Raw genomic sequence first — 14,770 nt, 5'->3', positions numbered from 1 at the left:
ATGACAAGACTTACACGACGAGTTGATCAGATTAGACTTGAAGTTGTGGGAGGCTGTATGGACAAGGTATGGTGGAGAAGGAACAAGAACAGGATTCCACCTACATTTTCAATCGGGTTCAATGTGACTACAGCATACATCTCCCATTTGCAAAGGATTTCTTATTTGCTGCTCAACATTAACAAATTATACACATAAAGTGGGTTAATGAAAAAAATCATTTTCCTCTTATCTATTGTTTTTTTTACTCATTATAACAACACAATACAGATGAATTCATAAACATATTCAATTAAATTTGGTAACACTAAGTCAAGTTCTCTTAATTCTGTTTCTATAGTTGTAATATCTCAAACATGTATTCATAGGATCTCAAATCCTTGATTAGTAAAAATGTGATGCTTCACATTTAAATTCAGTTTAAATATATTTTTCTCATTAATTTTCATTTCATCACAATTTTCTCTTCCCTAGCTACCCATTAGGTAGACTAAGTCAGGCTCTCTGTATCTAGCAATGTTATCTTTGATGAACTAAGGAGATGAGAAAGTTTTAAAATCCCTGAGAATGCATCCCTAATATTTTTTTAAAAGAACACACTTCACAACCTAACATAAAAAAGACTTTACTCACATTTTTTAGAAGGAAATATACAATGAAAAATTGACAATTTATACCATCCATACCACCTTAAATATTTTAGGATTACAAACACTATCTTAAATAATATAAAAGACTTGTCTAAACACAGAAAAAGGGGGAAGCCATTGACAATGTATAGCCAAAAGCACAAAAGTGGTTTTTCTTTACGTTATGAACTGTACACTCCAGCTCCTCTATCCTTTGTTCCAAGTGAGCCTTCTCATTAAATGCCGTCTCTTGGGCAATCTGGTCAAAAAACAAAAACAAAACAAAGTACTTTCAATGTCACTGCACTGTGTTTCACAAATGTTCACATAGATAAAATTATTTCAGACCTTTAGCCTTTCCCTCAGACTATCTCGTTCTGTGGTCATTCTTCGTAAATCAGTGAAGGCCACATCTCTTTCAGTCTCCACCCGCCGGAGGATGGCATGTGCTGTTGTTGATTTAGGAGACTTACAGCTTTTCATCATTTCTCGTCGAAGTCGGGCAATTTCTTCCTGTGCCTATTATTTAAATACATAGAGAGACTCGTATTTAACAAGCCTTAGAACAGACATAAATAGTTATCTTACATTCAGCCAGGTAAAATTCAAACCTATATTAATATGTATGCAGCAGGATAATAAAATAATTTTTAATGAGTGTATACAAATAAATGCACATGATGCCCTAAAAATGCAAATGAATGTATACAAATAGAAGTTTGGTTCGCAATATCTTGGCCCAAATTTTTTAAAACTAATTTTGGAGGCAGCCAATGCATGAGAGAATGTTTGACTAAGAAACATATATGGTATACTCCATCTACTTTACGATATAAATTTGAATTCAGCACAATTTGGGTAGAATACTGGTTTAATAAATATTATCATGGTGTTCTAGTCTTTCTCTACATAAATGTATGTAGTCAGGTCCTGGCTAATCTTACCCTGGACAGAAAGGCCCACCAATCCTTATTGCCAACCCTACGCACTTGTTCAACCATCCTCAGCCCCCAAACTGTTCCACACCTGTAGATGATTTCATATCCCACTTCTCAGCTTATGTCCCTTATCTTCCTTCGTCTTGATTTTGATCACTACTCAGCTAGTCTCCAAGTCTCAGAGGAGGATATAATACTTCCCAAATTCCATAGCTAAGCCTTCACCAGAATACTGGACCTCATCTCCTGAATTTCTTCTAAGATACGCCCGACTCAATTATAATTATTTCCTCTCATTGTGAAGAGTACCCTCTCCACTGGCTCTTTCTCCCCTGCCTTCAACCATGGATAGGACTCCTATATCTTGAAAAACTGTCACTTAATACTGTAGCCCATTTACCATCCTATATCTCTTTTCCTTCTTTTTCGTTAAGTGCCATGGTCTATACCTCTGGCTCATTCCTTACCAGCCACTTTCTCACCCCAGTGTAACCTGGCTCCCACACTCACCACTCTGCAGAATTTCAACTAATACCTCACCAAACCTAATGGCCTTTTCTCAGTTCCTGTTCTTGATATTTTGACAACATTTGGCATTGTTTTCAACACCATCCTTGATATTCCTTTCTCCCTTGGGTTTATAACATTGTGCTGCCTTAGTTTCCTGTCTTCTTTATCTCTTGCAAAGGTTCCTCTACCAATGGAATAAAACTTCCCAAGATTCTCTATCTGTAGCTTTCTCATTCAGAGACCTCATCTACTCGAAAGGCTGGAAACTCACCTCTAAGCAGATGACTTCTAAATTTACATCATCAGCTCTTGCCTTTCTCCCTATTCCAGTCTCTCATTTCTTACTGCTGGAGAGCAATTATGACCTGGATGTGTTATCATATTACTCCATCTGTTGAAACCAAACACATCTTTTCTCTCCAATCACCAATGATTTTCCTATTTTCCTAATAGCACTCTTTAGTCATTCAAAACAACTTCAGTAATTTCCATCCATCCTCCTTTTTGCTCAAATCAAATCTTGTCAAGTCTTCCTTTACAGTGTCTTTAGCACCTGTCCCTATCTTTATTTTAACTGATAGCACCTCTTTGCCTTAAGTCAGCCCTATCCATTGTTTCTTTGCATCTAGGTTAACATACCTTTGAAATAAGTAGTAACCACCTCCAAAAGAGCACATAATCTTGTTAACTGTTCTGTAACCCAATCCCCACCTGCTTTCCCCTACCTCCATGTAATCTCCCCCCCTAAATTTCAATAGCATTAAAAAAAAGCTGCAGAACTGTAATTCTCCAGAGCATTTGAGATCTTGCTCCCCGGCACTGTTGTTAGTTTGGCTCAAGAAAACTCTTACAAAAATTCTCAGAAAAGAAAAAGGAACCCTCATACGCTGTTGGTGGGAATGTAAATTGGTACAGCCGCTTTGGAAGGCAGTGCACAGGTTCCTCAAAAAATTAAGAACAGGATTACCATATGACCCAGCAATCCCTCCCCTGGGTATCTACCAAAAAAATCTGAAAACATTTATCTGTAAAATTATATGCACCCCGATAATTCATTGCAGCATTATTTATGGCGGCCAAGACATGGAAACAATCAAAGTGTCCTTCCATAGATGATTGGATAAAGAAGATGTGGTACATAAACACAATGGAATATTACTCGGCCATAAGAAAAGATGAAATAGTGCCATTTGGAACAACATGGATGGATCTTGAGATTATTATGCTAAGTGAAATAAGTGAGACAGAAGAAGTCAAGAACCATACGACTTCACTCATATGTGGGATATAAAACTGAAAGCAACAAAGGAACAAGACAAACAAAGAAATAAAAACTGATAGACACAGACAACAGTTTAGTGGTTACCAGAGGGTAAGGGGGAGAGAGGGTGGTAGAAGAGGGAAAAGGGGATCAAATATATGGTGATGGAAGGAGAACTGATTCTGGAAAACACACAGTGCAATACATAGATGATGTATTATAGAAATGTACACTTGAAACCTATATAATTTCATTAACCAATGTCACACCAATAAATTTAATAAAAAATATTCTCAAAAAAAAATAAAAAGTCCATGGTTTTTCCCTCCTTCCAATTTTCTTGAAGGAGAAATGTTATATAAGATGATAACATAGAAAGATTATGTGAGGGATAATATAAAATTGTTACCAGGTTAAAATTGTAAAAATGTAGCTTTGGTCATATTTCTTCTGCCTTAAAAAAAAAAAAAAATAGACTGCCTATTGTTTATAAAGCAAAGTATAAAACCTTTGTAAGGCATTAATAAAGTTATATTATAACATAATGAAGTTATTCATTTGTATATTGTCTAGGGCTGCTTTTAAAAGACAACAGAGTTGAATAGCAGAGATCACATGGCCTGCAGAGCCCAAGAATTCATTATCTGGGCTTTACAGAAAGTTTAGACTCCTGCTATAGTCCCAGCTAACTCTCAACCCTTAGCTCCCCTGTCCCCCACTGACACATAGTCTTAAACTAATCCACTTACCTGCTGATTTTCCTGCCTTTGCCTCACACCAGTCCTTTAGTCTGAAATGTTCCTTCTTATCCCTTTTAGATAACAGAAACCCCATTCATCCCTCAGGATTCAAACTCCACTTCTCTACCAAGATTTCCTTCATCACCATAACTAAAAATATCCACTTTTATTTTTGCAATATCTTCTTGACTACTTATGCTAAAGTAACAAAGAATAAATACATGACAATATATTTTATCTCCCCAACTAGATTGCAAACAACAGAAAAAACAGTGTTCGAGTCTTGTCATTTTTTATTTAGAGTAGCAAGCCCAGAACCCTGCACAAAGTTGCTGTAATAGAATTTGATATTTTTAAATTATGTTGGTGATTTATGGGATTTAATGTTTGTTGAATAAAGAAGCTATTTGATTAATGATGCTTACATACTTTTAAGCCAAAAATAAACTACAAATTACTTTTACTCTCTGAAATTAAACAAAGTATATGGCAGTTCCTAAAGTGGTTGACAGTACATCAAAATGCTATGTTAGTATTTTTTAACTCCCAAATGCAAATCTTTTTACTTTGAACTCACCATACCCTCTCATTTAACATCTTCCCCATTTCTTATTTCAAAAATCAGGCTAGTTCTATGCATGTATAAGGTCTTTTTTGGGTATAGGGATAACATATATATGTGAGTATATGTGTGAGTGTACACATACATTTGTTGTATTGGAAATATATTACATTTCATTAAGAATAACTTAAGAATAAAAGTAATTCCCAAATGTTAAATCAATTTGGGAGATTTAAGCATACTTAAAGAAGTACATATCTCTAGACTTAACTGTTATTATTTACATACTCTGTTTCCTTATAAATAAACTTACCTGTTCATAAAGAAGGAAGGTCTTGTCTCTCTCAGATGTAAGAACCTTGACATTACCCTGAATTTCTGCCAAATGACGCTCATATTTTTCCAGCATGCATTTAAGTTCTTCGCGGTCTCTTGTTGTCTTCAAAAGCTCTACATCACAGTTTGTAACCTACAATTATTATATAAGAAATTTGAAATTCTTTCTTTACCTCAGGTACTAATAGAAAGGTGCTACTGATGGCAGTACACAATCTCTACTTAAGCACATATGACTATGTAATGAAAGGAAACGATGAAGAACAGAGTTTAAAAAATCACCTCTTTCAAACAGCTTCATTCCAAAGTGCCCCACCCACATTTGTCTGAGTACCTCTCAGCTACTACTAACGCTGGGGATAAAGAACCAACTTCGAAGACCCACCATCTATCAAAGAGACCTCTGTCTCCCAACCTCTTTGATATACCAATTCATGCCAATCAACATGAATTATCTCCAGATTAGGTAAAACAAAGAATAAAAGTCCGTGTTTGAGCAACAAATTCCAACATAGTTATAAGTTTCCAAAACCTACCCGGGAAGATGGAGATGGGCGTCTTGGGCTTTTAGATCTATTCCTAATCATCTTTCTCAAATTTTGAGCTTCACTCTTGTAGTAATCTCTGTCTGCTTCCAAAGTCTTGACAAAGGAATCAAGTCTGGAAGGAGATTTATTTTGTGCTTTTTCAGTCTCTAAAATTATCTTGCCAAGAAGGAAAAAATTAGGCCATTATTTCAAGCTAAACTATAGCATCATTTTCTACACGAAAGTTGAAGACAAACAGGATCCTTAAAAATAATGAATTTGGTATTTTAAAAATAATTCATCAATACTTTTAAAAAAGCAGTTAGAAACTTTTCCGGCATTTCTGAATGTACTATATTTTTATTTAACTGAAAGTGCCCCTAAATTTACGCAATAGTTTTGAAGAAAAAATGGTAAAGACATTTCAGAGAGGCCAGAAATGTCCACAAATCTAGTTATAAATCCTAGAAATGGAATTAATTTGCTTAGAAAACCTTGTAAAGCATCCAAGTTTTGTTTAATAATTGTTCAATGAATGAATAAATTAAATGAATGCTGGATATTCCATACCTGCATGTACTTTCAGATGCATTCCCATTCAGTTTAATATATTTAGAAACATTTTTTTTACAACACTTATTTTACCAATACTATATTGAGAGAAAATAACATACTTACAGACAAGCTGTTGAAAATATTTTAAATAGTAACGTGAAAAGGTCTCAATAGAGCAGTTTTCATTCCACATTGTTAGATAAAGAAAATACATTACTCAGAATTAAGTAACAAAATTTGACTTAAAGATATTTATTACTATAAGGCATAAAAGTTAATGTGTAGACAAATTCATCTTATATTTTGAGAATTAAATTATAGTCAAGTAACAGCTAAGGGCATTAATAAAACTAACCAACAGTTCTCTCCACCTCTAGGAATGAAAGGATTATGAAGTGGGATAGAGCAGCATTGCTCCTGCAGGTGGGAGCACCCTGTGGACCAAGCAGACGGTGCTGATTTAGACAGCAAGCATCTTTTATTGTTCACAAAATGCATGAGAGCCCAAACATATGCACAACATTTTGTAGTCTTACTCTACTAACAGAATAAAAACAATTCCTTAATGCATATTTTACAAAAATGTACTTACAGATCGAAGTCTTTTTATTGTATCTTCCAGTACTATTATGTTATTTTGCTGGCAAATGAGTTCAATCTGAAAATCAAGCCAGAAAACAATTGTCATTGAGACTTAAAATGTTTAATCTGCTTTAACTGGAAAGAGACCATCAAAAAAACGAAGTCCCCTAAAAATAAAAACATGCAAGGGCGGCCAGTAAGCTCAGTTGGTTAGAGTGAGGTGCTCTCAGCAAGGTTGCCATGCTGGTTCGATCCCCACACGAGCCACAGTGAGCTGCGCCCTCCACAAGTAGATTGAAACAACTACTTGACTTGGAGCTGATGGGTCCGGGAAAACACACTAACTAAATAAATAAATAAATAAATAAATAAATAAATAAATAAATAAATAAATAAATGCAGACAGTGACTATTTTACAAAAGAAGAGATAATCTAACCTTTATGTTCCCCTAACTTGGATGGTAAAAGAACCTAGGATGAAATATAGCAGTTGCTTTAAATTATCTAATGTTTTCTATAAAATATTAGTAGACTGTATTTTACCAAATTACCCCCTCCTCCCAGAAACTGGAAAAACATGCTAATGCTAATTATAATTCTGAGGATAACAGAGAAGAAATAAAAGAATGGCTAAGATAAAAAATTTTTTCCCAAACCACCATAGTCAAAAAGAAGTGATTGCTTTCTCCTCTGAACTCTTTTAATAGTTTAGTTCAATCCACCTCACAAAAACCAAAAACTTTTTGTATCAGATTTATGACACAGAAAGAATATATGCAGTCTTATAGTATAGCTACCCAGTTATATACTTAGTATGACTAGATTGTATGTTTCTAGAGGACAGTGACTATGATTTTGATATAAAGTTGCAAAGCTCTTGACTAAACGTTGGCATATTAGTTTAATAAACTTATTTCTCAATTCATAAGCTTCCCCTTTGTTATTCTAAAGTGTCTTCCGCTATATTTTAAATTTGAATTTTCTGGAATTATTGCACCTCATTTATTCTTTAGACCAAAGTGCTTTTCTAAGATTTCTCTGGCAGTCATATTTTAGTACTAAGAGGTATGGAACATAACTTATGTACAGTTTAAATAAGCTTATGTATAGCTTTGGATAGGCCATTTTCAATGCTTTAATTTATACTACTATGTGGACACTAAAAAGAAATAGATCTATATTGGATTATGTATAAAGATGTCCATACTAAAATAAATTAAGTATAGAAACTCACACTGCTAAATAAAATACCAAAAATTTTATTTGGTATGATATATTCTTGCAAAACATAAAAATTTATATACACATATCCTAGATACCGATGGAACAAAACCAATAATATATGAAATGAGGAAGATGGATTATGTCTAGTTATAGCAAGGTGTGATTTTGGTAAATGTTATTTTCTTTATTATGCTCTTGTATATAGACTGAATTTTTTATAATAGATGTGTATTACTTTTGTAAACATAATGCCGATTCCACCCTGAAAAGCAAAATTAAAACTGGCCCAAATTAAAAGATGTGCCAACTCAGTGTTTTCGTTTTTTGACAACTGTTTAATGAGGACCTAATATGTGCCTGACATTGTGGTATATGCTAGGTATAGAAGTGAATAAAACAGACAATAATCTCTGCCGTCATGTAGCTTACATTCTAGCTGAAAAGAGAAAAACAGAATAGGTAAAATATGTCAGACAGTGATTGTGTCATTCAAAAAATACAGAAGATGCCCAAAAAATGTATACACATTTTAAGAAAGAAGAAAACTGTATTAAAATTGTAATTCTCAATATACACTGATAACAAAAGATGAATACAAGTCATGAGTATGCCTGTTGTTTTTTTTTTGGCACCCCTGGTATATAATGAGTATTCACATCTATTCCGGGCACTTCAGATTTTAAAAGTAGATAAAATAGACAAAGACCCCTGAGAAGCTTATATTCCAGATGGATAGACAACAAAAAAATAAGCCTAACAAATAATATAGTACAATAGGAAGAAAAAAGAACAGAATTAAGGATATTAGGGGTGTTTATGAAGAACCAGTTTGGAATTTTAAATAAGGGTGATCAGGGAAGTCCTCAATGAAAGGTGCCCTTTGAGCAAAGACTTAAAGAAGGGAGGGAGTCAACCATGTGAAAATCTGGAACATTCCAGGCAGAAGATACAGCTATAACAAATGTCCTAAGGCAAAAGGAACAGGAGGTTCCTGCTAAATTCAAAGGAACAGTAAGGAGGCTACTGTGGCTGGAGTAGAGGGAGGGAGGGATAAAGTAGGAAAGTGCTACAGAGCAAAACAAAGCAGGGGAGAGTGTCTGTGTGTCTGTATGTGTGTATGTTGTGGTGGGGAGAGGCGTGAGTTAAAATTTAAATATGCTTTCTGTTTTGCCTTCCACATAGGTTTTGAAATATTTTTGACTGACTGAATCACACACAAAGGTGACGATACTGACAGGAGCTACCATCAGAGATCCAGTCCGGTAATGGCCCCTATGTTAATTAAAAATATAAAACTGTATGAAGAAATCAGAATGATAAAACTGCAGTTCTACTTCATATTTCAAAACACTGTATTCAATTATCTGGGAAACATTGTATTAAGGCATCAATGATAAACAACTCAAGGAGAAGATAAAAGGAGGCATATAATTGTGGTGCTTTTAAAATATGTCCATGAATTCTGATACTCCTTCCTTCAAAAGATGGAGGTGAATTTCCTTCCCCTTGAGTGTGGGCTATCCTTAATGAACAGGATATGGTAGAAGTGGTGGTATGTAATTTCTGAGACTGGATCATAACAGGCATTACAGATTCCTCCTTGCTATCTCTCTCACTAGATTGGAGAAGCCACTGCTATAAATATACCAAACAACCTGAGGGAGAGGTCCACCTGGCAAGGAACTGAGGCTTCCTGCCAAAGCCAGAAGCTATCTGAGTAAGCCATCATAAAAGCAATCTTCCAGTGCCAGTCAAGCAATACCTGCGGCCTGACCATCATTTTGACTCCACTTTCCTGAGAAACCATGAGCCAGAACTATTCAGTTAAGCGGTACTTGAAACTGTGAGATATAAATGTGTGTTGTTCAAAGAAGTTAAGGTTTAGAGTAATTTGCTAAAGCAACAAATAACACTAGGAAATACTCAAAACATTTGTATGGGATAAATGATGGAAGAATTTACTCTGTTGACCTTTAGAAATATGACTAAAAGGAATCCCTTCTGAGTAAATAAATGTAATGCGGCCTGTCTCAATTCTAGACCAGCGAGCAGTAGCTTTACCCTCAGAGTCTTCTTCCACATATCCAGAGCATGACCTCAAATAGTATAGGAACCCAAACATTCCTTCCCAGCTCTCAAATTAGAAATTCTCCTGCTTCAAGCCTCATCCTGATAGGATAAGTAGATAAATAGAAATGAGCAGGAGAAGGAGAGGCCTACCCCCGGTTAGAAAGCCCCCTGCTGCAGCTCCTACCTGGGTCAAGACCCCTTGCAGCTGCCATCACGTAGGGCACCAGCGCCTTACTAGCCCAGCAGGATTCCAGGCTCACACATGCCCCTAAATCAAGGGGGTGTGCTATTAACAGCCACAGAAGGAAGGAAGACCTCCCGCTTATCAGAGCACACATCCTGTTTGTCAGGACCGTTTTAGTGAGCTTCTCAAACAAATCCTAAGAAGAAAATTGACAGAAACTACTTTGAAAACCAAAAGGAAGGACTGGGCACTTCAGCAGGAGAGAGACAAGGAGAAGAGAGGGGGAGGCAATTCTACTCATAGAAATAAAAGGAAGCCTTCATACAATGTAAGGCAAGACCTTTCCCCCTCTTGGGATTGGTCTGCTCCACATCATAGAGGGTACCTGCCTTCACTAATAAACTTCTTACTATCCTGTACTTGCATAAAATGCTCTCGACAAGACAAAAGCTAAGGGACACCAGAACAACCCAGTACCAACCCCACAAATCAGACAAGGAATCTCTCCCCAGCAATTGGATACCTAAACTGTACACCCAATGACATATGGAAGATAACAACTGGCATTGGTGTTCATATCCCCACCTCTGGTCATGCATCTTACTAATCCCCATTTACCTATACATTCCCGTGACTTCATTTCAGGGCATTCTACCAACCTGAAGGACCTATTTCCATTCTGTCCTCTTTCTTAACTTTCTAGTGTTTTCCCAGCATCAGCAGTGCTCTCTCTACTCTCAAACTGCTGCCCACCTCTTCTGCAAATAGCTTTCCAATTCTCTAATACAACAAACGTTCTACCTCATATATGGAAATCTATTTCCTAGGAACACTCTTTTTTGAGCCAAGCAGAATTTCCATCTGTGACTTTAATATTTTCAGTTTTAAGTAAGCCCTAGCTCTTTTACTTTAGAAGTTTTCCATTCCTGAAATTCTCCCTTTGATAACATGGGATTTACCCTGACAGACCCTAATAATCTCATCAAAATGATGACTTCTAAACTGGGTGCTCTCTTCATGGGAATCTGGCCAACTTGACTTCCCAGAGTCTGGGTAGGAGTACAGTAAATTTTAATTTGAAGAAAACAAGGAAGACATAGTAAAACATTAATCCAGTGTTCCTTAAAATGATCATTTTTATAATTGAGACTGAACTCAATTTACCACTAAAATGTGAATGAAGGATAACTTTTTAAAGAAAGAATACGAACAAGAGTTTATTGAGAAACATTTCAAACATTCAAGGTACTTTTAAATGTCCTTCAAATACTTTAGTAGCAACCAAGACAAGATAAATAATTTACAAGTTAAAACAAATCATTCTTATCTACTCTCACGTGGTTCCCCTAAGGACCTCCTCCAGGCAACATCGTTCAAGACTGTGTCCTTACATTGAAGTAATAAACTTCACGTTTGAATATCCCATTATTCAGACTTTTCAGTAATTTAGACGTATTTATCCTTTACACAATGTAAGTACATATAAACAAATACCAGCCTAGAGATTGGGTTCTTATATTTCAAGTTACTGTAACAAATAATGCCTTCGATAACATTCATGTTCTGCCTGATCATTTATTTAATTAAGCGCTTTATCATATGCTACCAAGGCATGAAAAGGATGTTTAAGAAATGACATGTAACAACAATTAGCTTTGGGAAACCACCTTATTATTACAGTTGACTAATCTGCTGATTAATAAGATCAAATCAAACAAGCACAAATGATAACAAACACGTTATCATTTTAAAAACTCAATAGGCTGCTTTTTGGCTTTCAAGACCACTCTGTGTCTTGCTTATAAGCCACCAGGCAGTAATGAGAAATCAAATGGTCTTCATTTTATAATTGTGTTGAAATTCTTAGTTTCTAAATTTCATGGCAGAGTACTAAAACTCAATCAAGAAATAAATGTTATTAAAATATGAAAGAGCTACAGAAATTAAAATAATGTGGTAGTGGCACAACAAATGGCAAAGTAATCAATGAAACCAAACAGTCCAGAAACACATCCACGCACATTGAGAATTTAGCAGCTGTTAAAATGGCACTTCAAATCAGTGACTAAAAAAAAGAACTAGTTAACCCTACCTCATACCAGAACAAAAAGAAATTCCAGAAGGATTAAAACTTTTTTTAAAAATTATTAAAAAGTATTAAAAGAAAACTATAGCAAATATTTTTCTAGTTATTGAGGTAAGAAGGCCTTCCTAAACAAGAATCACAACTAGGTGGAACACAGAAAATTTGTAGGGCAGTGAAAATACTCTGTATGACACTGTAATGATTGGATGCATGTCATTATACATTTGTCCAAACCCGCAGAATGTACACCACCAAGGGTGAACCCTAATATAAACCATGGACTTTGGGTGAATATGATGTGTCAGTGCAGGTTCATCAATTTTAACAAACGTACCTCTCTGGTGGTGATGTTGATAATGGGGGAGGCTATGCGTGTGGGGGGCAGGAGCTATAAAGGAAATCTCTGTACCTTCTGCTTAGTTTTGCTATGAATTTAAAACTGCTCTAAAAATAATAATAAGGTTTATTCAAATTTTTAAGAAGGGGGAAGAAACCTCAGAAAACAAAAAGAATCAAAACTCAGTAGTAAAATTTGCCAAATTTGACTATATAGAAATTTAAAACTTTGATTAGAAAAACTTTTTGAAAAGTGTGAAATCAATTGTGAGTGTGAAAACAAACAGAAAAAAAGGCTGGGAACCTATGTATCTTGTTAGTAGATATCTGTGCAGAGGAAGATTAGTGAGAGGAAGAATGTTCTCTATACAGAACATTCTCGTTGCTTGAAGTCTTTACCAGTACTACATATTACTTAGGAAATGCTGTGAGCAAAATTTTTAAAAGAAATAAAATGTGAGTTGCAATATAATTTAATCCATAGAACAGACATTTAAATATAATGTCAAATCTAAAAACTTTCAAATGACATAAACAAGAATGTCACTTTTTCCTTGCATTTAATAACCGCATGACGTTGAAAATAGAATTAAAATCTTGATCAGTAGCCAGATGTTAACTAGACTTATTGTGATCCTTTCGCAATATATACAAATATCTAATCATTATATTGTACACCTGAAACTAATATGTGATATGTCAATTACAGCGCAATTAAAAAAAAATCCTGATCTGAACAATAATGTCAACGACAATTTTTTATATATATATAATTTTTTATATATATATGGCATGTTTGCCATATATATATATCTATATCTATCTATCTATCTATATATATATATATATATATATATTTACAAGAAGCGGAGTACAGCATTAGAAATAGAGACAGTGGAAATGTAATGGCTGTGTGCGATGTCAGAGGGGTAGTGGATGGGGGGTGGGGGGTTGTCACTGTGTGAGGGATATAAATGAATAAATGTGCACCTGAAATTTTAAAAAAGTTATTTAAAAAAAAAAGTTATCCTAGGGAAAAATTTTTTTAAATAAATAAATAAATATATCACACACAAAAATCCTGATCAGTAATAAACCTAATACCTTTGCTTCTTCAAGTTCCTTGTCAGCGGTATCCACCACAAAATTTTTCTCTTTTTCTAGTTGCTCTGCTAGTTGGTCAATTTTAATTAATTCTTTACAAAGATGCTCATTGTGGCTGGTTAAATCGTCTATTTGACTGCTTACCACCTTCTTACTATCCAAGAGTTTTCTAACATATTCTTCCAAGCCATGATTTGTCTGTTTGAGATCTTCAATCTGTTAGAAATAGAAAGAAAAAAATCACATTAAAACATTTCCTTAGCTACCCTCTGAGGAGAACCAGGTGACTGGAATTAGGAAGGGAGTGCTTCCCTGGCAAGGAAACTTCTATGTATCTTTATTTTACTTTCTGAATTTTGTGCCATGTGAATGTATTACCTATCTGAAAAAATACATTAAACGAAAATTTAAAGGTTTATAGCTATATCTGTCAAGACAATTTAGTTTGATTTTAAAAATAACTTAATTACTATTGATTTTTAACAAAACTATTAGAAAAATAGTCAAATATTTGTATCTACAAAAAAAGGAAACCACGGTGTTGAAATTTTTTATTTTAATATCATCAATTAGGCATTCTTTAGAATTAAGTTTCTAATTACTGCTATCAAAATTTGTTAAAACACCTTGAATGTTTTAAACGTTTCTCAATAAACTCTTGTTTGTATTCTTTCTTTAAAAATAGTTATCCTTCATTCACATTTTAATGTTGTTGATCCATATTTTCTTGATCCTAAGAGATGCATCTGACCTCATAAAAAATAAATGGAGGCCTCTTGAGTCTCGTCTGTTAAATGGAGAAAATATCTACAATTTGCAGGTCTGTAGTTAGAGAGATACAAAAGTTTAAGATATTAGGTACTCAAAAAGTAGCTTTTTTTAATTAAAAAAATATTTTTATTTTGAAAGTACTAAAGTTGCAAACATAGTAGAAAGAGGTCTCATGAGCCCTTAACCCGGTTTCCCCCAATAGTTACATCTTAAATAATTACAGTACTATATGAAACCCAGAGCTCTGACATTGGTACAATGGGTGTATATTGTTCTATACCATTTTATCACATATGTAGATTGCTGTAACTACTACCTCAATAAGATATAGAACTATTCCATCACCACAAAGAT

General features: G+C 34.6%; 1 protein-coding gene across 9 annotated transcripts in view; it reads right to left on the bottom strand.

Moving 5' to 3' along the window:
• TSGA10 (testis specific 10) overlaps positions 1-14,770 on the bottom strand; it is a 106,731-nt gene that overhangs the window by 63,619 nt on the left and 28,342 nt on the right. For 7 of the 9 annotated variants that reach the window (XM_074332357.2, XM_074332359.2, XM_074332362.2 and 4 more), the window contains exons 3-8: positions 13,646-13,861; positions 6,651-6,716; positions 5,513-5,680; positions 4,954-5,109; positions 978-1,148; positions 811-888 (exon numbers count right to left, since the gene is read on the bottom strand). In XM_074332357.2, coding sequence (XP_074188458.1) covers positions 811-888; positions 978-1,148; positions 4,954-5,109; positions 5,513-5,563 — 456 coding nt within the window. In that variant the 5' untranslated portion in view covers positions 5,564-5,680; positions 6,651-6,716; positions 13,646-13,861. Of the gene's footprint in view, positions 1-810; positions 889-977; positions 1,149-4,953; positions 5,110-5,512; positions 5,681-6,650; positions 6,717-10,119; positions 10,201-13,645; positions 13,862-14,770 lie in introns of those variants that run through there. The other 2 variants (XM_074332361.2, XM_074332360.2) reach the window with 2 other exon arrangements.

The sequence above is a fragment of the Rhinolophus sinicus genome, chromosome 2 (genome assembly GCF_057876585.1).
Source record: "Rhinolophus sinicus isolate RSI-liver-muscle chromosome 2, RSI-T2T, whole genome shotgun sequence".
Taxonomy (NCBI): Eukaryota; Metazoa; Chordata; class Mammalia; order Chiroptera; family Rhinolophidae; genus Rhinolophus; species Rhinolophus sinicus.
Note: the sequence above shows the minus strand (reverse complement) of the source record. Positions and strands in the feature narration are given on the sequence as shown.